Below are 27,257 nucleotides of genomic sequence, written 5' to 3'. Positions count from 1 at the left end.
TTAGTCTTGTTCATTGGAGCATTGTTTCCCTGTGCTATTCCAGCACTAATTTTAGGATGCCGACCCCGATGTCGATGCAAGCATCAAGGACTTGGACCTGGCTTCCAAAATCTTTTCCAGTTGAGCCTCTCTGGACACCTGTTATCTTGTGCATACGCAGACAAAGGACACAGCAGGGCTATGGTCAGGCCCTAAGCACCAAGGTTGTGTGCGCCAGAGATGGCCCAATTGCACCAGGTACAGCGCTTAAAGCCACTGGGAACTTTAGATGACACAGACAGAAAAACTTCTGCAGTGAAATCAAACTAATCAATGGGCAAGGCACCGAGAAAAAAGAGACGGCAAAACCTGACCGGAGACAAGGCCTAAACGTGGCCTACTGACCGAAAAATAAAGAAAACTTAAAAAAGGGCAAAATTATTACTAAAAAATATATAAGGGAAGAGGGAAAAAGGGACCTGAAGATAGGCAGAAGAATAAATCTTCCTGAAAAAAGCTGAAAGGCACTAAAAAATCTTTTTGACTGGGCGTGTGAAGAAACACCAGAAAAAACACAGCCTCTCTTCACCGTGGTAAAAAAAGAACTGCGGGAGACACGCCCTCGTGGTGGGCAGGAAGGCATTCACGCATGCGTGGTGGAGCGTGTCTCGCAGTCCACAAAGCTCTCTTTTGAGCTTGTTAGAAGCTCTGGACTGGGCAACGTGGTGCCGCGTTACCCACGTGAGAATAAATAAGTCTACTTGTCTCAGAAAAAGAAGTTCCACATCTCAGGAGCCATGATCACAACCCTTTCTTTCACTAGTGCTCCGATTATCAGTTTCCTTGTGCTGTTCCGAACAGCTGTAAAATTAGTGCCGGAACAGCACAGGGAAAGAACGTTCCAATGAACAAATAGCATGCAAATTTATATGTGCTATTAGTTTTGATAATTGAGGTACTTCTGTGGGAAGAAATCCTCCTGCAGAAGTTGTGGACAGGACTGGGCTGCAAAAACAAACAAACAAAAAAAAAGCTAGGACCTGTCAAACTTAACCCAACATGGGGGCTGGAGGTGGACCTCCAGATTCCTCTACTCCACCACACTCCCTCCTCCTGCGAGCACTGCCTTCAAAATGGCAGCACCCTGCTCTGCCTGGTGCATTCTGGGATGCGCTGGGTGGGGCTTCAGTACTATAGAAGAGAGTTTCTACCTTATGTGGTAGGGAAGTCTCGCCCAGGGCACCCCATGATGCATTTGGCAGGGCAAGGTGCCGCCATTTTGAAGGTGGCACTCACAGGAGGGACTGCTACTCCCTCCTCCTGCTTTAAGGTATGGAGGGATTGGGGTTCGCTTGGGGGGGTGGGGGGTTACAGCTAGGATCCTGCTGGATCACCAGGCTTTTTTTCTTGTATTTCGGGGTTAGGGGGCTCTGGTCGGTGTCCGGGGGCCTGGGTTTGTTTGGGAGGCCTGGAGGACACAAGGCCACTGGGGGGGCCTTAGCCATTGGGGGGAGTGGGGGTCCAAGGTCCACTGGACCCCCAGGACTGATGGTGCGTGACAGCCTGGGCTGCTTGGCTTGGAGGGGAGGGGAATAAAGAATGGAACTTTAACCCTAATGCTAGCTCCAAGCTGGCATAGAGTTAAGGCAGTATTCCGCTCATACGATCAGAGTGCAGTGCTCTGATCATACAGGCGGAAAACAGAAGAGCTCATTTAACTATTTAAATGAGCTGTGCTGTATTCCATGGGTCACTCATTGTATGCCTCTAGCACCCGCATTTAGCTTTTATCATCGGGGCCTAACAGCAATGAGGACAAAAATGGTATCTAATGAGCAACCATAATATAGGTCATTATATCAAACAGGTGGAAAAATAGCGAGGGCAATGGACATTTTCGGTACATGCAACACTGACACTGAAATCACCAGATAAGTCTTCTTATGCAACAGATCCTACCTTCATTGTGTAAGGTCGATCCTTCTGTATAAACTCTAGCACCCATCTGAGCTTCTTAGAGTAAAGACTGTCCACTTCAGGAAGTATCGTCTGCATTGTCAGAGATTTGATATTATGAGACAAAGTAATTATGCATTCAGCATATTATATATATATATATATATATGTCTTCTCCCAACAATAAAGCAGTTACTCATCTGTAGCAGGTTTTCTCGGAGGACAGCAGGACTCATTCACATATATGGATGATGCCATCCAATAGAGCCTGGTGCGGAAAAATCCCCAGCTTCCTTTTCCAGAAGCTTTTGGGAATCTGACTGTGCATGAATGTGCATCTTCCTGCCCGCTGTCCGAACACAGGACCAGCCAGTCTATTAGAAAGCTCACAGAATACAACTCCAAGGGGAGGAGGGTGGGATGTCTAAATATGTGTCCTGCTGTCCTTGGAGAATACCTGCTACAGGTGAGTAACTTCACTTTCTTGAGGACAAGCAGATGAACACATTCACACACATGGGAATCCCTAGCTACGCGAGTAAAACAAGGCCTGAAATTAAGGCATACAAAGCTTTTTTTTATTTTTAGAATTTTTAATTTTTTTGAACAGGCTGAAACAGAAAAAAACCAGGCCTAGGGGGGCAGTATTGGATTCTAGATCTCGAATAGATTCAGTAGGACTGATTGACCAAACTGACTGTCGTGTCTGGAATCCTGCTTCAAACAGTAATTACATTACATGACATTAGGATGCGGAGGAGTGGCCTAGTGGTTAGAGCACCGGTCTAGTAATTCAGAGGTGGCCGGTTCAAATCCCACTGCTGCTCCTTGAGATCTTGGGCAAGTCACTTAACCCTCCATTGCCTCAGGTACAAACTTAGATCATGAGCCCTCCTGGGACAGAGAAATATCCAGAGTACCTGAATGTAACAAACCTTGAGCTACTAATGAAAAAGGTGTGAGCAAAATCCAAATAAATAAATAATTTATATCTCACACATACCTGCTGAGTTCAGTGTGGCTCACAATTCAAGAAAACTGTACATTCCCAGGTATAAGTACAAAAAATACACATAAAATCAGTTCCAAAAAACCCCCAAAATCAAATAATTACAATTGATGGGCTAAAAGGCTTTTTATTCTTGCCACTTTGTGTTTTAAATGGGCAAAAATAAAAGCCTTTTAACTTTTGAAAACTTGTGTTCTGCTTTTGTGGACTGCACTGCTTTATCTGCAGATCTATGGTTTCCTCTTCTGGATTTCCATATTTTTCCTGGCCTCTAATTACGTGTAGCAGCTCATACCATTGTCTAGAAGCTTGGCATGCAAATCTACTTGTAAAACATTTCTTGTACACAATCTTTTTAGGATTAAGATAATGGAGCATTAAAAGCCCCCTTGATTCAGGACCAAGATTTCTGGATGACAAATGAGTAAGTGATGTCATATAACTAGGAGTAGAGCCATTCACAATTTTAAAAAACAGAGAATAAAATTTAAACATAATTTGCACATGGGCTGGTAACCAGTGCAGTTGTAACAGTAATGATGTAACCTTTTCAAACTTTGATACGTTAAAGATTAAACGAGCAGTGGTATTAAATTTTCCTTATTATCTCTTTACAACCCATATAAACAAAATTTCAGTAATCAACGTTTATACAATCAATCTAAATACTTCTGGAGTAAAATTGGATCTAATTAGTCTGTTTCCATGAGATGTGAATGGGTGGACTAAGGACCATGTTGCCAGCTTGAGAGGTCATGCCAAGGTGATAGTCAAATCCATTGTCATCTAACGTACTTTTTCAAACAGTTAATAAGTTGTTACCCCCCCCCCCCCCCCCCCCCCCGAGTTTAGTTCTACTACCTACGTTGAACAGCCCAGTGCTCAACTATTGGCAGACTTTTTTGAAGCAACTTCCTGTTACATCCAATGAGAATATATTTAAGGAAGACTTGGTTAGGGGGATACCTGTAGATCAATGCTGTTGGAATGCTTTTGAACCTGTGTTTTCTAAGGAAATATCATTTTTGATAAGAAAGTTTCCACGGAAGCATAGGGTGTTAGACCTTTGCAGCCCTTATTTGTTAGGTCTTGTACCGTCTTGTATTTTGCTTTGGATATTCACCCTTATTAATTTTATTTTAGAAAAGGGTTGCTTCCCAAAAGGGTAGGGCAAATTGTACTTATTGAAGTCCAAAGAATTGGATAGGACTGTGCCCTCCAGTTAGACCAGTTCTTAGCATTCCATTGTTCGCCAAGATAGTGGAAACTGTCTTTGGAGCCCAGTATTTGGATAAATGCTCAATTTTATATAATCCCAACTTTGGATTTAGACATAATTATAATACAGAACCTTTAATTACTGTATTATTGGCTAAAATCAGGTTGTCCCTGAGTCAGAACACTTAATCTATTTTATATTTGTAGCAATTTAAATTTTACAAGTAATAAAATAAACTTGTCATGAAATACAGAGAAAGTGATATAAAGAAAATTATTACAATCAAGTAATTCAGTTCACTCTTTCTTAGGGGAGTGGGATAAGACAAGGAGATCAATTATCTATTGAAAAAAATTTGTTTTAAAGAAAGTGCCTTAAACCTGAATAGCCCCACTATTCATTTAAATCATTAGTCCCCATCGGTCCACTGGATAGGTTCTTCATATGCAGTTGTTCATAGAAAACATATTTATTGCCCAGGAAGCGTATCAAACACTTGCAAGGAAGGATCTGCTAACAAAACGGATGTTCCTAGTTTCCTTGTTTCCTCTCTTAATGCCAGAAATTGTTTCCTTCTATCTTGCGCAGCCTTAGTCACGTCTGGAAAAATCCATATTCTTTGACCACAAAAAGGTAATGAAGCGAACTTGAAGTATAAAGTTCTGCTGCTAACGACCGTACTCCTGACTCGCTCCTATACTTCGCAGGACATGGAGGCAGGTTGATTTCTGGGTGCGAAAACGTTGTTTCCAGGCCCAAGAGCGTCGACGCTCCTTCATCGGCGCTCAACGCGGGACTCACTAACCCGGCAGTTTGTGGGCGACTCATCGCGTAGCGGTCCAAATTTTGCTGAACAGGGGACAAAGTTCTGGCCATTGGCGGTTGGCCTTTAGTCGTCCCCTTCCTCTTTGTATGGGGCATGACTATTAAAGAAGAAATTTAGGTAAGTAGAAAACTTCAGAATACTTCAGGTCGCCATCTTGCCACTCCCCCGGGACTCCGCCACTTAATCTATTTTATTACAGTTCAATATCTCTGGGGCTTTTGACATGATGGACCATACAGTCCTTCTTGACAGACTAGCAGATATGGGATTAATTGGTAGAGTTTACATCTGGTTTAGGGAATTCATGATCAATCAGCGCTACTTAATTCTGAAAGATGGTGATGAGTCAGACACCTGGATACTGGAATGTGGGGTGCCTCAGGGTTCATCCCATCCCAATTCTTTTTAATATTATTATGTGTTCTTTGAGTAAGTTAACTTTGGTTCCAGGGACCTATTTATGGTCATATGCAAATGATATCTTTGTTTGGCTTCCAGTATTAGATAATGTTGAACATACTTATCAGGCTTTTGCTGCATGTATCACTCGTGTAAGATCATGGGCGACTGCAAATATGCTAAAATTAAATGCTGATAAAACAAAGTTTGTGATTCAGCAATGCTTTGGATAGTGTTCCTGATTCTATTCCTTCTGTTCAGGCATCACTGTCTTTTTTGGGACAAGTTATTTCTAAACCTGTGGATTCATCCCAATTATTTCCTCTGGTGAAATCACCTAGGGTATTGGGATTTATTTTTGATACCACCCTTTAGTATTTTTAAAATTAAGACAGCTAAGATCAGTGCGTTCCTATTTTTATAAGAAACATTTTGCTTTGTTGATACAGGCGTATTACTGTAATTCAGTTTATATAGGTTTACCTCAGAAGCAACTGCAACGATTACAGCTGCTACAGAGTACATCAGAAATATAGACATCGGATAGAGTGACACCATTTTTGATTGAGCTGCACTGGCTGCTGTTCAAGTGTACAGCGCTGCGTTTTTCTAGTAGCGCTTTAGAAATGATAAACAGTAGTAGTAGCAGCTTCAGAGACTGTAGTGCTGACTATTAGGCTACAGCAACCAGCTACTCAACATTAAAAACATAAAAAGCAAAGAAATGACCCCCCTAAAGAACATAGGCGACTCCTGAGAAAGATCAGCCCCAAACGGCCCAAAGACGGCGAAAGAGAAGGTCCCGACGCACCCCCCAGCGGCGCACAATATTTACAGGAGCCGGAAGAGGAGATCCCCCGACGCTGGCATACAGCGCAGTGTCTCAGCTTCTCGGACATGACGGTAATGCGCGTGCACGCGCGTACCCGATTCGCGCCAAAATCTCTTTTTTAAAAAATTTTTAAGCCCTGCTCCGCCGAACAAACCGCTAAGGGAAGAACACAAACGGCAGTGCTAAATAAAATACAGCTCAACTCAAAGAGGGCTGAAAACAAAATGCTGCCGCTTACTCTCTTTTTTTGTTTTTTTCACAGCTGACTCTCAGCATTCCCATGCAATCAAATGGTGCTGTCTGCTCATTCAGTCAGTGGGGACAAGTTGTCTTTCATTTTTTTTTTTCCACACCTAAACTCCTCCAAATTACTGCTGCCTCTTTTTTTTTTTTTAACCAGCTAGATAATATAGACACCTAAAACAGCAACCAGAGCTGCCTGCTCGTTAAAGCAATGGGGAAAACTCCGCTGAAGAGTAATAGAACAACACAGAGCTGTCTGCTCGTTAGAAGCCGGGGGATGTAGCTTGCTCCTTAAAATGCTTATAAGATTTAACTTTCTATAGTGGCTGCCTCTCCCAAAGACATACACCTTTCTAAACAAAGGGTAGTCCTTCCCAGCTATGTATGGGAGATGGGGAGGAAGGGGGGAGGGACCCGGAGACATCCGAGTTTGACACCCCCAGAGGCTGTAAAAGAAAGAAAGGAAAAGAAATCTCTACCTGACCAGCTTCTAACAGAGAATTCCTAGGCACAGAAGAAGAGGTAGCAATGTTGTTCTTATTATTAACCTCTAAAAGAGAAAGATAGAGAGAGAGACTAATAGGCTCGCTTCCTACATGCTGGGAGACTGAGAAAATACTGAGGCTAGGGTCACATGGCCAGGGCTCTCATTGGTTCTCTAGTCTTAGAATTTTCTCAGTCTCCACCTGCTGGTAGGCATGCACAACCCATCAGTCCAATCCTGGTCTGGTCCGGAGGGACGCTAAGGAAATATAGGTTTACCTCAGAAGCAACTGCAACGATTACAGCTGCTACAGAGTACATCAGAAATATAGACATCGGATAGAGTGACACCATTTTTGATTGAGCTGCACTGGCTGCTGGTTAGGGCCAAAATTATTTATAAGTTAATGTGTCTGGTCTCTAAGGGGTCCTTTTACAAAGGCATGCTGAAAAATGGCCTGTGGTAGTGTAGGCGTGTGTTTTGGGCACGCGCAGAATCATTTTTCAGCGCACCTGTAAAAAAGGCCTTTTTTCCTCCCCCCCAAAATGGATGTGCGGCAAAATCAAAATTGCCGCGTGTACATTTTGGGTCTGAGACCTTACCGCCAGCCATAGGCCTAGTGGTAAAGAATTTGGGCGGTAATGATCTATGCGCATCAGATGCCATTATTTTTCAGATGCGCGTAGCAGACACGCGCTAAAAATGACATTACCTCAAGATCCACGCGGTACATAAGTACATAAGTAATGCCTTATGTACTTATGTACCGCGTGGATCTTGCGGTAGTTGGGTGGTAACTCTATTTTGGCTCGCGTAAAAGGGGCCCTAAGTCTCTTAATGGTTTGGGCTCTGTTTATTTATATGATCTGCTGCATCGCTCCACCTCCACACCAATTCTAGGACACCTAGGATTAAAAATAGTAACTTTCTTATATATCCAACTGTCAAACACATCACTTTGAAACGTAATCATGAACATTCATATTCATATTTAGTTTTAAATGTTGTATAGACAATTTAGTTCTTTTATTTTGATTGTGTTTCTGTAAGTATGATTATTTATTGTATACTGGAGTAATTTTATCGTACACCGCTTTGGACCCATTGAGGAATTTAGTGGTATATCAAGTATGCAACTTAGTACAATTCAAAAGGATGCCAATTTTATAATTTTAACTTTACTCCATCCTCCCCCTCCTATCCCCCCCCCCCCCCATAAATCCAGCCCCTGTCCCTAGCATTTCAATGAATTTGATTTCATTTTTTCACATTTATATGTCACCTTTTATCAGAGCAGCTGAAGTTATTTCTCTCCAGCACTGAACAGACACATGAGTAGAGGGGAAGCACTTACTGCATCTGGATTGATGTGTGTGAAGGAAGGTACATTAAAAATGCCCTGGATGAGCTCTGGGGGAGAGCTTATTCCCAGCCACAGAAGCATGTTCAGGCCACTGGCTAGTAAGAAGACACCTTCCTCCGACAGCCGATCTTCTGAGCAGCGCACAGTAGGGGGCAGTGTGTCACTCTTTAGATCCAGTGAGTGCTATATAGAAGAAAAACAATTACTGGTAAAAGTATTTTGTAAGTCAGTATTTATAGCAGAAATACTAGCAAATGTCATTTACATACTTCAGTGGCCAGGATTTTAATTTGGTTTCTAAATGATAATGTTTAAAAGCTCCTCCTATTCAGTAGTTACTGTCATTTTAGAGCCAATATAGTAACGCTTTAGAAATAAGTAGCCGTGGTATCATTAAATAAATCAGGGGTCACACTGCTGTGCAGATTCTCTTCCTAGCTACAGAGAATTTGATGACATTACAGAGCAAAAGGCTCATCTACTTTGGCCAGCGTTATTACTGCTGCATTAGGTCCCAGTTCATCTCTACCTTTCCCTTCGCTACTTAACCACTAGGGCTCCTTTGCGTTTGTCCGTTTCATGCATTCATCACTGTTTTGGTGAAAAAATATCATCTTAACATCTTTCCTGAGTCCACTCCCTTTCAGCTTTGTAGCGTGATTTCTAGCTGAGAGGAAAGAAATGAGGGAAAAGCCAGAGATTAAAAGTGGTTTCTGCTGCTGCACCAGAAATGACACTGGGTCTGACTTTATAACAGGATGACTATGTAAAAAGTCTAAAAAGGTACCTATTTAATCCTATTTTATAAAGCCAAATCATTTCACTATCTCCTGTTAAAAAGAATTTTGGGCCACCATATTAAAAACCTTTTCTACTTAAAAACAAGTGCTTCAAAAATATAATCATCTGTCTCAAAAGATTAGCGAAAGCATTTAGAGAGAGAGAAAAAAAATCACTTTGAGATGCAAAATTACTTCTTCAAACTTTCTCCAACTCCAGCAAAATAATTAATATGCAGATATTTCAGTGTAAATATTTGTGTCATGTCTTAAAATTAAGTGTGAAATATCTACAGTGAAATACAGTGATATAAGCATTAATTCAAACTTGCCTTTAGAAGTATGCAGTAATAAGACTAAAACTTATGTGTGCACAAGCTATAGATATGTAAGTTCACCGGACTGCACAGAGTGGGCCAGAATTTAGGGATAAGCAACTGTCTAGGGCACAAAATGCTGAGTGGAGGAGTGGCCTAGTGGTTAGGGTGGTGGACTTTGGTCCTGAGGAACTGAGTTTCATTCCCGGCACAGGCAGCTCCTTGTGACTCTGGGCAAGTCACTTAACCCTCCATTGCCCCATGTAAGCCGCATTGAGCCTGCCATGAGTGGGAAAGCGCGGGGTACAAATGTAATAAAAAAATAAAAAAGGTGCCAAAAATCCAGTCTAAGAAGGAGTCTTCTCCTTTTTGGGGGGAGGGAGGGAGGTGTTATCAAGGCTGGCTTTTACCGTACCCTGATTTATCATAGGAGTCAGCAACCTTGTGGTATCTCTGTACCGCAGGTTGCCGACTCCCACTGTAAAGGACTAACACTGCTTGTCAGCCACCTCGCAAGCAGTGTTAGTCCAGCAACACAGGGCCACCTACCTTGATGCTCCCAGACCACATGTAAAAGGGACTATGGTGCTCTCCCCAACCCCCCTTCCCCTGATTAGAACCTGCACCCCTCCGAGTAAGCCTCCATGATCTATACAATCCCCAAGCAAATCCCCACCATGATCTAGACACCCTCCAATCAAGCCCCTCCCAGCCCCCAAAGGCAAGCCTATCATTCCCGTAGACCACCCGCTGGCCTGGTGGTACAGCGGGTGCTTGGGCAGGAGCGATCTCCAGTTACGCACCATTCCTGATATGACTCCTAGTGGCAGTAGTCTCAGACTACTGCTAGGGTCACCATTTTGAGGAATAGCACCAGATGTGCAACTGGGGATCACTGCTCCCAAGCATCCACTGCACCAGCAGGTCTTATGATAAGTCCACAGGGGCAGAGGGCTTGACCAGAAGGGGAGGTGCTAGACGGGGGTATCTACTGTGATGAGGCGTATAGATTGCGGGGGCAGTTGAGTCCCAGAAGTGATGGCTGGGAGCATCAGGCCACTAATTCATGGCCGGTTGCTTTCAGGCAGTAAAGTAGCTGGGGATTTATGCTGTCATTTTAGAGCCATAACATGACTTGTGGTCTGCAACCAATGTTCACCCCAAGTCATGTTATGAGTTTTACATAGTAATGAGCTGCTTTACATGTTTTGCATCTGATTACTATGTAACCAGCATTGGCCTGAATATAGCTGGGTTAATTGTGTTAAGGGGCAAAAAACATGACTTAAGGCGAAAACCAAGGTCGTCCATCTTTAAGGTCAACCATCTCTTAGGTCGACCTAAATGTTGAGATTTGGGCGTCCCCGACCGTATTATTAAAAGGAAAGATGGACCTCCATCTTGTTTCGATAATACGGGATGCCCCGCCCCTTCGCGGGGACGCCCTTAGAGATGGGCGTCCCTGTTCGAAAATGCCCCTCCAAGTCTCCCTGAAAAACTTGTGAAATGAACATCAGTCTAGATATAATACTGGTAGAACACAAGGATAGCCATGGGCATAAACACTTACTATGGGCAGAAGTTGTGGGTAGAAAAAAAGCTGTGTGTCAGCAACACCCATAGACATGATTATTTGCCTCTGGTAAGTTCTCTCATCAATTGAAATCTCGGTGCTGCCGACCAAAACATGGCTCTTTAACAAGGAGTTTATGTAGACAGGCAGCACCTTCATGGAGTCTGGGAGGATGAGCTAAAAGAGACAGAAGAGTTATGAGTTCATTTAGCATTGTTACAAACGCAGAGATATGTAAGTGTTTGTTAAAACAGCAGATTTAACAAACTGATGGGTTTTGTGTCAGTTTCATTCCCTTTTGGCCTTAACATTTTTTCTCTCTGATATTTCAAATGATTTTTTTTCCAGTATAAAAGGTCAGATCAAGCATTAATCACCAGCCATTACTCCATTTAAGCACATACGACTTGAAGAGTCTCGGTCTTCAATTTTTTATGTTGCTGGTCCTACTTTGGTGAACTCTCTACTGATGGAATTGAGGTCCATGAAAATCATTGAAGGCCTTCCACAATATTCTATAACAGTTTTCTGATATCTTGTTTCTAGATTTGTTTTTGATGCATAAGAACATAAACACTGCCATACTGGGACAGACCAAAGGTCTATCAAGCCCAGTATCCTGTTTAGAACAGTGGCCAATCTAGGTCAAAAGTACCTGGCAAGATACCAAACCAGTAAAACTGATTTTATGCTGCTTATCCTAGAAATAAGTAGTACATTTTCCCCACGTCCATCTTACTAATGTCTTATAGACTTTTCTTTTAGGAACAGGGGTGGCCCAAGGCAAAGGATGAGATGGCACCCACCCCAACCGCCCCCAGCAAATCCTCAAAACTACAATCGGTGAGTGGGGGTTGGGAGTCATAGAAAACAATTAAGCAATTAAGTTTATTATGAAGTCATGAAAATACATGAGTCATATACAGTGGTGTGCTGGGACATTTTTAAGAACAGGCTTTCTCTCTGGGCATTGCCAGCCCTACAATTTGGGGGGGGGGGGGGGGGGACCCGAGGTGGCCTAGTAGGGCAACACATTATTCTCTCTTCTCCCTCACCCCCACGCAGGCACGCTAGGCATACCTTTGCTGGCAGTGATGCAGAGCCCCATCAGCCAAATAAATGGACTACCGCCACTCTCCGCAGCTTGTTTCTGGCTCTGAGAAGAATGCCAGGAATTCTCACGCACACCTGCATGAAAAATCCTGGCATGCTGCACAGAGCCAGAAACAAGCAGCAGGGAGCAGCAGTCCATTTATTTGGCTGGCAGGTCTCGGTATCCCTGCCAGCAACGGTAAAGGAGTTCAGAGACACCAAGGGAGATTTGCCACCACTATTCTGGAGATTGAAGGCCAATGAGTGGGCTCCAGCCATGTCTAAAACCAGTCCTGGCAGAGATGCACATTCCAAAAATGGACATATTCGAATCAATAAATAGAAAATTACTACTACTACAACTATTTAGCATTTCTATAGCGCTACAAGGCATACGCAGCGCTGCACAAACATAGAAGAAAGACAGTCCCTGCTCAAAGAGCTATGTAATAAAAGTGAGCCAAGTATAGGACAATCAAGCCATTGTGACATCACTGATGAGGTTGGCTCTTATTGGTGGACTGAGGCATTATGACATCACAATATTAGCTCTGGTTACAAGAGACTACTACTACTACTACTATTTAGCATTTCTATAGCGCTACAAGGCGTACGCAGCGCTGCACAAACATAAAAGAAAGACAGTCCCTGCTCAAAGAGCTATGTAATAAAAGTGAGCCAAGTATAGGACAATCAAGCCATTGTGACATCACTGATGAGGTTGGCTCTTATTGGTGGACTGAGGCATTATGACATCACAATATTAGCTCTGGTTACAAGAGACTACTACTACTACTATTTAGCATTTCTATAGCGCTACAAGGCATACGCAGCGCTGTACACCATACATGAAAAGACAGTCCCTGCTCAAAGAGCTTACAATCTAATAGACAAAAAGTAAATAAAGTAAGCAAATCAAAATTCTCTCTCTCTACCTTTGTTGTCTGGTCATTTTATTTTTCTTATTGTGTTGGTCCCATTTCCTCTTTCTTCTCTTAACTGTTTTGCCAGAGTCACCTTCTCCATTTAGTATTTCCATTCTCTTTAAGTCCATCTTCTCTCTGCAACCCTATCTAAAAATTGATCCATGATCCCCCCCCCAAGTTTTAATGAAAGCTCTACACAGCAATTCTGCCTTGTCATAGATTCTGGTTATTATGGGGTGGGTTCCTCAGTGATCACCCCACCCCACCCCTGAAGGGTGGCCTGGCATTTGAGTACAGGCACCTTTTTCAGTAGAAAAAAATGCACTGGCTGTAGTCCTGGGGGAGGGGCTACTCATTTGCTCTCCTCCTCCCCGGGTCCTCTTTACCCTGTAAATCTGTTGCCGGTAATGTCTGTCTGTTTTTACCTAGATTGTAAGCTCTTTGAGCAGGGACTGTCTTCTCTATGTCAAATGTTCAGCGCTGCGTGCGTCTGGTAGCGCTATATAAATGCTATTAGTAGTAGTAGTATCTATCTGACCCAGCATCACTCACTGTCTTCCCACCATGTTCAGCATCTCCCATCTCTGTGTTCCTATTCTTGCCCTGTCCAACATAACTCTTCTGTGTCCCTATGCCCCCTGTCACATGACAACATCTCTCCCTCTCTCTTCCTTCCCCCTGCCCTCCTCTTTCTTCCCTCGCTCCTGTTTTGTCTCCCATTTGCATGGTCAGCACTTCACCCTCTTCCTTCTTTCCCTGTTGGTTCTGGCACCTCTCTCCTTTCTTATCCTTCCAATCCCACCCTCCCCTCCCCCGTCCAGCACCTCTTTCTCTCTCTGTGCCCCCTTCTCTTCCTCATTCCCCTCACTGAATCTCTTTCTTCCCTACCTAACTTCCCTCTCTTCCTCCTCGCGGTCCTCCTGATGCAGTACCTCTTTCCCTCATTGCCCACTCCCACAATGCAGTACTTCCTTGCCCCCATGCAGCATCTCTCTCCTTACTTAACCCTTCCATGCAGCACCTCTCTCCCTCCTTGCCTCTCATGCAGTACCTGTCTCTCTCGTTGCCCGCACCTCCAATACAGTACCTCTCTCCTTCCTTGCCTCCTCATGCAGCACCTATCTTCTTCCTTAGCCCTCCCACGTAGTACCTGTCCCCTTCCTTACCCCCGCCCCATGCAGCACCTCTCTCCTTCCTTGCCCGTCATGCAGCACCTCTGTCACTCCTTGACTCTCATTCAGTATCCGTCTTCCTCATTACCCTCCCCCACAAGGCAGCACCTCTTTACTCTTTCCCTTTTTGTCCTCCCCTCACACCTCTTTGCCTCTTCTTCTGCCGCGATTAATTTTTTAAAGCAGTGCTCGTCACACATCAGCAAGAGCAGGCTGCTTCAGCCAATTCCAGGGACCTTCCTTCAGCCTGTCCAGTCTCCGAGGGCTGAAGAAAGGCCCCCGGGATTGGCTGAAGCAGCCTGTTCCTGCTGACATGTGCCAGCACTGCTTAAAAAAGAAATAATTGTGGCAAACGAATAGAAGAGCGGGGGAGGGCAAAGAGGCACTACATTTGGGGGGAGGGGTAGTGGGGACTGGGAGAGAAGATGTCCAAAGCCACGGGGGGGGGGGGGGGGGGGGGGAGGGCGGGGAGGACGACACCGACCCGAGTCACCCGAGCTCAAATTTTGGGAGCCGGTTGTTAAAAGTAGCTACCTTAAAAAACTAACAAACTGCTCTCGTGAGTCGGTTCCAGCATACCACTGGTCATATATATTATATGCATATAAAGCCAAAATCAAACAGCCGGATGCATCAAACCACACACAAAAGAAAAATGTCTAGTCTATTCTATCAGGGTTGAGCCCTCTGCTGCTGGAGGATTGGGGGATTAAGGACAGGAGGTTCAGGGGCTCTTTTCTGAATGGAAAAGATAGACTGCTTCAGATTCCTATACAGAACCTATATATCAGTAGAACATTTCTTTTATACAAGGAAAAATTATTAATAGACTGCAAACTAGAAACAAATATGTAGACATAAAATGAAATAGAAAACAAACACAAAACCCGATTGAATGCAGCAGAACCCCCAAAGAAGGAGAAACGGAGATGCATTTGCCGCAGGGCCAGAGCTCATGTGACCCCATCCACCCATTGTGAATGAATACAAAACCTGAAGAAAAGTCAAACTCAATATACATTTAGCAAACTAATCATACAATGCTCTCATACAAACAGCACGAACTGTACTTATTACTCCTGGGGGAATTCAGTGCAAACTGAACATTTCTGCATAAAACATTTTGGGAAATGCTGCATTATTTGTAATTTTTTGTGCACAATTTCCCCCATCATAAGACCTGAGCACTCCCCCAGTTTCATCCTTCCCCGGTAGCTCTCCCCTCTCCATTTCTTTCTCATCCCAACTTAATTTGAACCCCTTCCCTTCCCCCAGCTTCCTAGTTCTTTCTCTCCTCTTAGCCCCTAATGGCTACCTTTCTCTATTCCTTCTCTCCTTGCCACCCACCTTACCGTGTCTTTCTCCCAGACCATGTGGCTATGGCCAGAAGTCCCCTTTAAGCAGAAGGCTCTTAGCACATGTCAGGACTCAATATAGGCTACAGTCGGCTTCAGTCTAGGCTCTTTCTCCAGTGCACCATAAACATTAGTTCAATTCCAAACAGCAGCAGTCCATTCAATTCATCATCATAGTTAACTCACAAAGCAGCAGTTATACTTCTATTCTCTTCACCCTCATGAGCTCCATATTTTAGGGACTTCTCACACCCAAGGGATTCCCCCTGCAACAGCTTCACTACTAAGGTCAATACTTTAGGGACTTCCTCTTACCCAAGGATTTTCGGCCTGCAAATACTTCCAAGACTTCAGTACTTTAGGGACCTCCCTGCCCAAGGGTTTTCAGCCTGCAACTGCCTCTCAGACTTCAGTACTTTAGGGTTTTCGCCCTCTCCACTCAACCGAAACTGCGCTTACTAAAGTCTCCAATGACCTATTACTGGCTAAATCCAGAGGTCAATATTCCATCCTCATTCTTCTTGATCTTTCCGCTGCTTTTGACACTGTCGATCACAGCATACTTCTCGATACCCTGTCCTCACTTGGATTCCAGGGCTCTGTCCTTTCCTGGTTCTCTTCCTACCTCTCCCTCCGCACCTTTAGTGTTCACTCTGGTGGATCTTCTTCTACTTCTATCCCTCTGCCTGTCGGCGTATCTCAGGGTTCTGTTCTTGGTCCCCTCCTCTTTTCTATCTACACTTCTTCCCTTGGTTCATTAATCTCATCCCATGGCTTTTCCTACCATCTCTATGCTGATGACTCCCAAATCTACCTTTCTACCCCTGATATCTCACCTTGCATCCAAACCAAAGTTTCAGCGTGCTTGTCTGACATTGCTGTCTGGATGTCTCAACGCCACCTGAAATTAAACATGACCAAAACCAAGCTTCTCATTTTTCCCCCCCAAACCCACCTCCCCACTCCCCCCCGTTTTCTATTTCTGTTGATGGCTCCCTCATTCTCCCTGTCTCCTCAGCTCGAAACCTTGGGGTCATCTTTGACTCTTCTCTCTCCTTCTCTGCTCATATCCAGCAGATCACCAAGACCTGTCGTTTCTTTCTTTACAACATCTGTAAAATCCGCCCCTTTCTTTCCGAGCACTCTACCAAAACCCTCTTCCACACCCTTGTCACCTCTCGTTTAGACTACTGCAATCTGCTTCTTGCTGGACTCCCACTTAGTCAGCTCTCCCCTCTCCAATCGGTTCAAAACTCTGCTGCCCGTCTCGTCTCCCGCCAGGGTCGCTTTACACATACTACCCCTCTCCTCAAGACCCTTCACTGGCTCCCTATCCATTTTTGCATCCTGTTCAAACTTCTTCTACTAACCTATAAATGTATTCACTCTACTGCTCCTCAGTATCTCTCCACACTCGTCCTTCCCTACACCCCTTCCCGTGCACTCCGCTCCATGGATAAATCCTTCTTATCTGTTTCCTTCTCCACTACTGCCAACTCCAGACTTCGCGCCTTCTGTCTCGCTGCACCCTACGCCTGGAATAAACTTCCTGAGCCCCTACGTCTTGCCCCATCCTTGGCCACCTTTAAATCTAGACTGAAAGCCCACCTCTTTAACATTGCTTTTGACTCGTAACCACTCGCCTCCACCTACCCTCCTCTCTTCCTTCCCGTTCACATTAATTGATTTGATTTGCTTACTTTATTTTTTGTCTATTAGATTGTAAGCTCTTTGAGCAGGGACTGTCTTTCTTCTATGTTTGTGCAGCGCTGCGTACGCTTTGTAGCACTACAGAAATGCTAAATAGTAGTAGTAGCAGTAGTACCTCCCTGCCCAAGGGTTTTCAGCCTGCAAATACTTCTCAGACTTCAGTACTTTAGGGACCTCCCTGCCCAAGGGTTTTCAGCCTGCAACTGCTTCTCGCCTTCCTTGTTGCTCTCCCTGAACTGAACTCCTGAGACTCCTTCCCACCTGCCTAATCAATCCCTGGCTTCTGCCTTCACAACCAATCATTCTCCACTCATTAGCTTCTCTACACACCCATACCAGCTGAGTTGAGCATGAGCCTAATGAGGAGCTCCTGCACACAGGGTTTCCTATCTCTCTTTCCCCCTAGTGGCAGCCAATCTACACCTCCTCTTAGCTTACCCCCATGTCCTCCCTTATTGCAGCTGGGAGTCCAGTCCGGGTTTTCCATCTCACCCCCTGGCTCCTTGTCTGCAATGCCTTCTGGGACTTCTAGTTCAGACTGAAGCTGCCTTAACCCAACTATCCTGGATGTGACTATCACATGGCATAAGAAGAAGCAAGTAGCTGCACCACATCAGACCATTTCCTCTCCCTCTACCAGCCTAGGCCAACTGCTTATTTGAACCATGCAGACTCCATACAGCCACGCAGTTGAGCTCAGGCCAGCAGAGGAGGAGGAGGAACTGGTCTGATGCAGTTGCTTGTTTCTTCCTTATGCCACATAATCCGGGACAGCAGCACCAAAAATACAATAAAAGGAGCTCATTGTGAACACTATCCCCCTAAAAGTACATAAGTAATGCCACACTGGGAAAAGACCAAAGGTCCATCGAGCCCAGCATCCTGTCCACGACAGCGGCCAATCCAGGCCAAGGGCACCTGGCGAGCTTCCCAAACGTACAAACATCCTATACATGTTATTCCTGGAATTGTGGATTTTTCCCAAGTCCATTTAGTAGCGGACTATGGACTTGTCCTTTAGGACAAGGTTGTTTTGTGGCTGTACATGACAAATTGTGATATGTCATACATAAGTGTGTATTTTTATTCCTAGTCATACATCCAAAGGTTATTTAATCATTTAACTTATTAGTGTAACATAACCATTACCATAAAGGAATGGTATGGTCACATTTTCAATATGATAATACTGGAGCCCAGCTAAGGAACAGGTTATTTGAGTTAGTCTTCACTGGACCAAACTTGTTTTTCTTGTGCCATCACCATCCAACTGGATAGGCAGTATCTTAACCTGCACCATCCCAATTGCAAAGGACTAAAGTATAAAACATATCATGCATCTAACTTCCCCTACCTAGGATCCCAACTCTAGTGAATACCTTCCCTTTAGGAAACTATTGAAAACCTATCTATTCAAACAGATTTACCCAAATGACTTGACCTACCATAAGCAAACATAAGCAACCCATCCATTTACCGGTTCATCTAATCATTAACGACGACTCAGAAATTACTTCCTACCAATCTTCTTACCCTCCATGCTCTTCCCCTACCTCTTCTTCATCGCTCCACTTCCTTACCTATCCCTTCTCTCATACCTCTTTTATCCCATTTACCCTTGTTCATTTGTCTTACCACATACCTCCTTTATTGATTCAGATACTACAGATTGTATTCTCTTGTTACTATGTAAGCCGCATTGAGCCTGCGATGAGCGGGAAAGCGCGGGATACAAATGTAATAAATAAATAAATTAAGAGGTGAAGGATAAAGGATATATACATCTACTATAATAAAACTCACCCTCAACGTTCTGAAGACAACGTTCTGAAGTCACTCAGTCACTCACTGAAGGGTTCATGGATTCATGGTGGTGAAGCCACAACACTGACCATGTCTCTGTGCCCCGCCCTTGCATGATGGACCAATCAGAAAAAACACCCTCAACATTCTGAAACACAAAGGACCATCACAACACCATTCCCAGGCAACACTAGGCAACGTATGACGGACCAATCAGAGGAAACTACGTGACAATAAGGGAGGAGCATTCCCCAGCAGAATGGCTCATTATCTGTGCAGCACGGAGAGCACAGAACCACCGCTGGAACGAGAGAAGAATATTCCTGCTGTGGGTATGTGCAAAAATAGACCGGGGGGGGGGGGGGGGGGGGGGGGAAGAAATTTTTAAATGCCTAATGCCAGTACTGAAGAGTGCCAGAGGGCCTATAGCACAGACTATATTTGGAATCGCTTGACATGGAGTCAGAGGAGCCAGAAAACAACGTGCCCGTCACCATCTGGGACGTGGGCGAACAGGACAAGCTGCAGTCCAGCTGGAAGGATTACCCACAACCCAGCCAGCAGCAAACAGTGACCAAGGAAGGGGGAGGAGTACTCCTTCCCTGCCTAGGAATCGCTGGAGACTGGCTGCCAAACTAACGAAACAACCGCACACCGACGCACCACCTCCATCATTCGAAAGGCATCTACTCTTTCTTCAACAGAAATGCAAACTAATAATACAAAACAAACAAAGAATACATGGTTTCTCAGGCGGCTGCAGGTAACTCCCCACCCCCTTCCTCTTCCCCTTTTGCTGAAGCGGCCAAGGACATGCCCAACCATCCCCAGCCTCAGGCAAGCTGTCTCCCACCTCGGGGATTCCCCGAGCACCCGGAAAAAGACGGCGCTGATTCCTGCAGCGCATAAATGTTCCAGCATTCCCCTGCAGTCGGCCTGAAATGGACCAAACATACCGGATCACCCCCCGACGGCCCGAGACCGTGCTCTTCTCCCTTCCGCCAACTTAAAACCATCCCCGTCCTCAGGCAAGCCGTCACCCACCTCCAGGATGCCCAGAACCCCAGCCCAATGGAAAAAGATGGCGCTGCTTCCAACAGCACATTTCTCTTCCAGCATTCCCCTACAGCAGCCCTGAAATGGCCAAAAAATACCGACAGACAAAGAACGTGCTCCTCAACCTTCCGCCCATCTAAAACAACACTGCTGCCTCAGCACAACACAAAAAAAAAAACATGGAAAAAAAAAACAACACTCAACAAAGGCTGACACCCCAACAACCACATTTACATTTCACCAACAGAAAGACCCCCCTCCACAAACCTCCTTGACAGACAAAACCACACACACACAATACAACAGAAACACACCCTCAAAGCCACACACCAATCCAACCCACTTTGCCAGCACAGCACAGCACATCCCCCAACCCCCAAGCAAAAAAGAAAACAAAACAAAAAAAAGACACACAACAACCTGCACACACACCGCACCCTCACACACTCACACACACACACACAAAATAACTCTGTGACACATACACACACAAAAAAAACCACATGCTAGCGCCCGTTTCATTGGTTTCGGAAACAGGCCTTTTTTTACCAGTATATATATATATATAGATAGATAGATAGATAGATAAATAGCTATACCTGAGAGCGCATACAGATAAGTAATATGAACTCGTCTCCATGTCTCCAGTATTAAGTAATGAAAACATTACTGCAGTCTTATCATCTGAATATATGAGAGAGAGATATAGATGTGGAAGTTATTGTGGGGACCGTAGCTATACTAAATTGCCTCTGGCATTATAAGAATAAAGAAGACATCATCAGAGCAGTCATATCGGTAGAATGTAGAAGAGAGACGTGCAAGATATTGGAAAAATACAATAATACTGAAAGAAGAAAAAAGAATTAAAGAAAATAATAAGAAAAAAAAGAGCACGAGACACAGTTGCACTTCACATCATACCACGGAAGGTTGGAGGTGGTTGATGATTATAAATTGTCACCTCATTGGTGATCTAAAGAAGTTTGCCTAAGTGACCGTATGACACTTCTCCAATACTAACTAAAAATTACTGGCACTGTGAGTCTTATGTTCTACCAGTAGTGGGTTTTGTATGTATTTGTAGGATAAGCAGCATAAAATGTATTCTACCTTTTGGGATCTTGCCAGGTACTTGTGACCTGGATTGGTCGCTGTTGGAAAGAAAATGCTGGGCTTGATATACCTTCGGTCTGCCCCTGTATGGCAATGCTTATGTACTTATGTACTCAGTTGTTTGTTGACACTGTTGTGAGGGCTAGTGGATCAGACAGACAGGCCCTGAGCCAATCCACAGAAAGACTGCACAACGATGACTATGGTTACGACAAGCCAGAGGCAGAGGAGACTAGTGGAATTCCAAATTATTCTGTTACTTTTGAACTTCAAGCTGTGAACTACCTTGATGATTAAAAGTTTTTGGTTGATTGTTTGCATTTGTTTCCTGCTATAAAGAAACTCTTCATAAGAGTCAATACAATGATCTCATTATCAGTTTCAGTAGAACGACTGTTCGGTGTAACTGGGAAGATAGAAACTCCATGTTCATGTGGACTAACAGACCACATGTTTGAGAAACTGCTACTATTTAATAAAAAACAAGCTTTAGAAGAAAGCGAATGCTACATACCTGTAGAAGGTATTCTCCGAGGACAGCAGGCTGATTGTTCTCACTGATGGGTGACGTCCACGGCAGCCCCTCCAATCGGAAACTTCACTAGCAAAGTCCTTTGCTAGCCCTCGCGCGCCCGCGCGCACCGCGCATGCGCGGCCGTCTTCCCGCCCGAAACCAGCTCGAGCCGGCCAGTCCAGTATGTAGCAAGACAATACACTTCAAGGGAAGACACAACTCCAAAGGGGAGGCGGGCGGGTTGGTGAGAACAATCAGCCTGCTGTCCTCGGAGAATACCTTCTACAGGTATGTAGCATTCGCTTTCTCCGAGGACAAGCAGGCTGCTTGTTCTCACTGATGGGGTATCCCTAGCCCCCAGGCTCACTCAAAACAACAACATTGGTCAATTGGGCCTCGCAACGGCGAGGCCATAACTGAGATTGACCTAAAAAATTTACCAACTAACTGAGAGTGTAGCCTGGAACAGAACAAACAGGGCCCTCGGGGGGTGGAGTTGGATCCTAAAGCCCAAACAGGTTCTGAAGAACTGACTGCCCGAACCGACTGTCGCGTCGGGTATCCTGCTGCAGGCAGTAATGGGATGTGAATGTGTGGACAGAAGCCCACGTCGCAGCTTTGCAAATTTCTTCAATGGAGGCTGACTTCAAGTGGGCTACCGACGCAGCCATGGCTCTAACATTATGAGCCGTGACATGACCCTCAAGAGCCAGCCCCGCCTGGGCGTAAGTGAAGGAAATGCAATCTGCTAGCCAATTGGATATGGTGCGTTTCCCTACAGCCACTCCCCTCCTATTGGGATCAAAAGAAACAAACAATTGGGCGGACTGTCTGTGGGGCTGTGTCCGCTCCAGGTAGAAGGCCAATGCTCTCTTGCAGTCCAATGTGTGCAGCTGACGTTCAGCAGGGCAGGAATGAGGACGGGGAAAGAATGTTGGCAAGACAATTGACTGGTTCAGATGGAACTCCGACACGACCTTTGGCAGGAACTTAGGGTGAGTGCGGAGGACTACTCTGTTGTGATGAAATTTAGTGTAAGGGGCCTGGGCTACCAGGGCCTGAAGCTCACTGACTCTACGAGCCGAAGTAACTGCCACCAAGAAAATGACCTTCCAGGTCAAGTACTTCGGATGGCATGAATCCAGTGGCTCAAAAGGAGGTTTCATCAGCTGGGTGAGAACGACATTGAGATCCCATGACACTGTAGGAGGCTTGACAGGGGGCTTTGACAAAAGCAAACCTCTCATGAAGCGAACAACTAAAGGCTGTCCTGAGATCGGCTTACCTTCCACTTGGTAATGGTATGCACTGATTGCACTAAGGTGAACTCTTACGGAGTTGGTCTTCAGACCAGACTCAGACAAGTGCAGAAGGTATTCAAGCAGGGTCTGTGTAGGACAAGAGCGAGGATCTAGGGCCTTGCTGTCACACCAGACGGCAAACCTCCTCCAATGAAAGAAGTAACTTCTCTTAGTGGAGTCTTTCCTGGAAGCAAGCAAGATGCGGGAGACACCCTCTGGCAGACCCAAAGAGGCAAAGTCTACGCCCTCAACATCCAGGCCGTGAGAGCCAGGGACTGGAGGTTGGGATGCAGAAGAGCCCCTTCGTCCTGCGTGATGAGGGTCGGAAAACACTCCAATCTCCACGGTTCTTCGGAGGATAACTCCAGAAGAAGGGGGAACCAGATCTGACGCGGCCAAAAAGGAGCAATCAGAATCATGGTGCCTCGGTCTTGCTTGAGTTTCAACAAAGTCTTCCCCACCAGAGGGATGGGAGGATAAGCATACAGGAGACCCTCCCCCCAATCCAGGAGGAAGGCATCCGACGCCAGTCTGCCGTGGGCCTGAAGCCTGGAACAGAACTGAGGGACCTTGTGGTTCACTTGAGATGCGAAGAGATCCACCAGGGGGGTGCCCCACGCCTGGAAGATCTGTCTCATCACCCGGGAATTGAGCGACCACTCGTGAGGTTGCATAATCCTGCTCAACCTGTCGGCCAGACTGTTGTTTACGCCTGCCAGATATGTGGCTTGGAGCACCATGCCCTGACGGCGAGCCCAGAGCCACATGCTGACGGCTTCCTGACACAGGGGGCGAGAACCGGTGCCCCCCTGCTTGTTGACATAGTACATGGCAACCTGATTGTCTGTCTGAATTTGGATAATTTGGTGGGACAGCCGATCTCTGAAAGCCTTCAGAGCGTTCCAGATCGCTCGCAACTCCAGAAGATTGATCTGTAGATCGCTTTCTTGGAGGGACCACCTTCCTTGGGTGTGAAGCCCATCGACATGAGCTCCCCATCCCAGGAGAGACGCATCCGTGGTCAGCACTTTTTGTGGCTGAGGAATTTGGAAGGGACGTCCCAGAGTCAAATTGGAGCAAATCGTCCACCAATACAGGGATTCGAGAAAACTCGTGGACAGGTGGATCACGTCCTCTAGACCCCCAGCGGCCTGATACCACTGGGAGGCTAGGGTCCATTGAGCAGATCTCATGTGAAGGCGGGCCATGGGAGTCACATGAACTGTGGAGGCCATGTGGCCCAGCAATCTCAACATCTGCCGAGCTGTGATCTGCTGGGACGCTCGCACCCGCGAGACGAGGGACAACAAGTTGTTGGCCCTCGCCTCTGGGAGATAGGCGCGAGCCGTCCGAGAATCCAGCAGGGCTCCGATGAATTCGAGTTTCTGCACTGGGAGAAGATGGGACTTTGGGTAATTTATCACAAACCCCAGTAGCTCCAGGAGGCGAATAGTCATCTGCATGGACTGCAGGGCTCCTGCCTCGGAAGTGTTCTTCACCAGCCAATCGTCGAGATATGGGAACACGTGCACCCCCAGCCTGCGAAGCGCCGCTGCTACCACAGCTAGGCACTTTGTGAACACCCTGGGCGCAGAGGCGAGCCCAAAGGGTAGCACACAGTACTGGAAGTGGCGTGTGCCCAGCTGAAATCGCAGATACTGTCTGTGAGCTGGCAGTATCGGGATGTGTGTGTAGGCATCCTTCAAGTCCAGAGAGCATAGCCAATCGTTTTGCTGAATCATGGGGAGAAGGGTGCCCAGGGAAAGCATCCTGAACTTTTCTTTTACGAGATATTTGTTCAGGGCCCTTAGGTCTAGGATGGGACGCATCCCCCCTGTTTTCTTTTCCACAAGGAAGTACCTGGAATAGAATCCCAGCCCTTCTTGCCCGGATGGCACGGGCTCGACCGCATTGGCGCTGAGAAGGGCGGAGAGTTCCTCTGCAAGTACCTGCTTGTGCTGGAAGCTGTAGGACTGAGCTCCCGGTGGACAATTTGGAGGTTTTGAGGCCAAATTGAGGGTGTATCCTTGCCGGACTATTTGGAGAACCCACTGATCGGAGGTTATGAGAGGCCACCTTTGGTGAAAAGCTTTCAACCTCCCTCCGACAGGCAGGTCGCCCGGCACTGACACTTGGATGTCGGCTATGCTCTGCTGGAGCCAGTCAAAAGCTCGCCCCTTGCTTTTGCTGGGGAGCCGCGGGGCCTTGCTGAGTCGCACGCTGCTGACGAGAGCGAGCGCGCTGGGGCCTAGCCTGGGCCGCAGGCTGTCGGGAAGGAGGATTGTACCTACGCTTGCCAGAAGTATAGGGAACAGTCTTCCTTCCCCCGAAAAATCGTCTACCTGTAGAGGTAGAAGCTGAAGGCTGCCGGCGGGCGAACTTGTCGAATGCGGTGTCCCGCTGGTGGAGAGACTCTACCACCTGTTCGACTTTTTCGCCAAAAATGTTATCCGCACGGCAAGGCGAGTCCGCAATCCGCTGCTGGATTCTATTCTCCAGGTCGGCGGCACGCAGCCATGAGAGCCTGCGCATCACCACACCTTGAGCAGCGGCCCTGGACGCAACATCAAAAGTGTCATAAACTCCTCTGGCCAGGAATTTTCTGCACGCCTTCAGCTGCCTGACCACCTCCTGAAAAGGCTTGGCTTGCTCAGGGGGAAGAGCATCAACCAAGCCCGCCAACTGTCGCACATTGTTCCGCATGTGTATGCTCGTGTAGAGCTGGTAAGACTGGATCTTGGACACGAGCATAGAGGAATGGTAGGCCTTCCTCCCAAAGGAGTCTAAGGTTCTAGCGTCCTTGCCCGGGGGCGCCGAAGCATGTTCCCTAGAACTCTTAGCCTTCTTTAGGGCCAAATCCACAACTCCAGAGTCATGAGGCAACTGAGTGCGCATCAGCTCTGGGTCCCCATGGATCCGGTACTGGGACTCGATCTTCTTGGGAATGTGGGGATTAGTTAATGGCTTGGTCCAGTTCGCAAGCAATGTCTTCTTCAGGACATGGTGCAAGGGAACAGTGGACGCTTCCTTAGGTGGAGAAGGATAGTCCAGGAGCTCAAACATTTCAGCCCTGGGCTCGTCCTCCACAACCACCGGGAAGGGGATGGCCGTAGACATCTCCCGGACAAAGGAGGCAAAAGACAGACTCTCGGGAGGAGAAAGCTGTCTCTCAGGAGAGGGAGTGGGATCAGACGGAAGACCCTCAGACTCCTCGTCAGAGAAATATCTGGGATCTTCCTCTTCCTCCCACGAGGCCTCACCCTCGGTGTCAGACACAAGCTCACGGACCTGTGTCTGCAACCTCGCCCTGCTCGACTCCGTGGAACCCCGTCCACGATGGGGGCGTCGAGAGGTAGACTCCCTCGCCCGCATCGGCGAAGCTCCCTCCGCCGACGTAGTCGGGGAGCCTTCCTGGGAGGTGGCCGCGGTCGGCACCGCACGCGGTACCGACGTCGGGGACCTCAACCTGGGCGATGGGCCAGCCGGCGCCACGCTCGACGGTACCGGAGGCGCAAGCACCGCCGGTACCGGAGGGGTAGGGCGCAACAGCTCTCCCAGAATCTCTGGGAGAACGGCCCGGAGGCTCTCGTTTAGAGTGGCTGCAGAGAAAGGCTGAGAGGTCGATGCAGGCGTCGACGTCAGTACCTGTTCCGAGCGTGGAGGCTGTTCCGGGCTGTCCAGAGCGGAGCGCATCGACACCTCCTGAACAGAGGGTGAGCGGTCCTCTCGGTGCCGATGCCTGCTGGGTGCCGACTCCCTCGGCGACCCAGAGCTCTCGGTGCCGACACGGGGAGGAGACCGGTGTCGATGCTTCTTCGATTTCTTCCGAAGCATGTCACCGGAGCTCCCCGGCACCGACGAGGAGGACGTCGAATCCATCCGTCGCTTCCTCGGGGCCGAGACAGAAGAAGGTCGATCTCGGGGGGGCTGTACCGCAGGAGCCCTCAGGGTAGGAGGAGACCCACCCGAGGGCTCACCGCCACCAGCAGGGGAATGGACAGCCCTCACCTGCACTCCACCCGATGCACCACCGTCCGACGACATCAGTAGACGAGGTCCTGGTACCACCGACGTCGATGCAGCTATCCGATGTCTCGGCGCCGATGCAGAGGCCCGATGCCTCGATGTACTCGATGCAGGGGCGGCCGAGGAAGATGGTCTGGACGCTGACGACGTCGATGCACTCGAGGATCCCGGTGCCGATGCCGACGAAGAGCCCGAGAACAACACGTT

At 46.8% G+C, this 27,257-nt stretch overlaps 1 protein-coding gene across 2 annotated transcripts in view; it reads right to left on the bottom strand.

Moving 5' to 3' along the window:
• SEC24D (SEC24 homolog D, COPII coat complex component) overlaps positions 1-27,257 on the bottom strand; it is a 547,880-nt gene that overhangs the window by 5,460 nt on the left and 515,163 nt on the right. For both annotated transcript variants that reach the window (XM_030191796.1, XM_030191797.1), the window contains exons 20-22: positions 10,977-11,156; positions 8,302-8,493; positions 1,939-2,028 (exon numbers count right to left, since the gene is read on the bottom strand). In XM_030191796.1, coding sequence (XP_030047656.1) covers positions 1,939-2,028; positions 8,302-8,493; positions 10,977-11,156 — 462 coding nt within the window. The remainder of the gene's footprint in view (positions 1-1,938; positions 2,029-8,301; positions 8,494-10,976; positions 11,157-27,257) is intronic.

The sequence above is a fragment of the Microcaecilia unicolor genome, chromosome 2 (assembly GCF_901765095.1).
Source record: "Microcaecilia unicolor chromosome 2, aMicUni1.1, whole genome shotgun sequence".
In the NCBI taxonomy this organism is placed as follows: Eukaryota; Metazoa; Chordata; class Amphibia; order Gymnophiona; family Siphonopidae; genus Microcaecilia; species Microcaecilia unicolor.
This window is presented reverse-complemented; position numbering and strand designations above follow the sequence as displayed.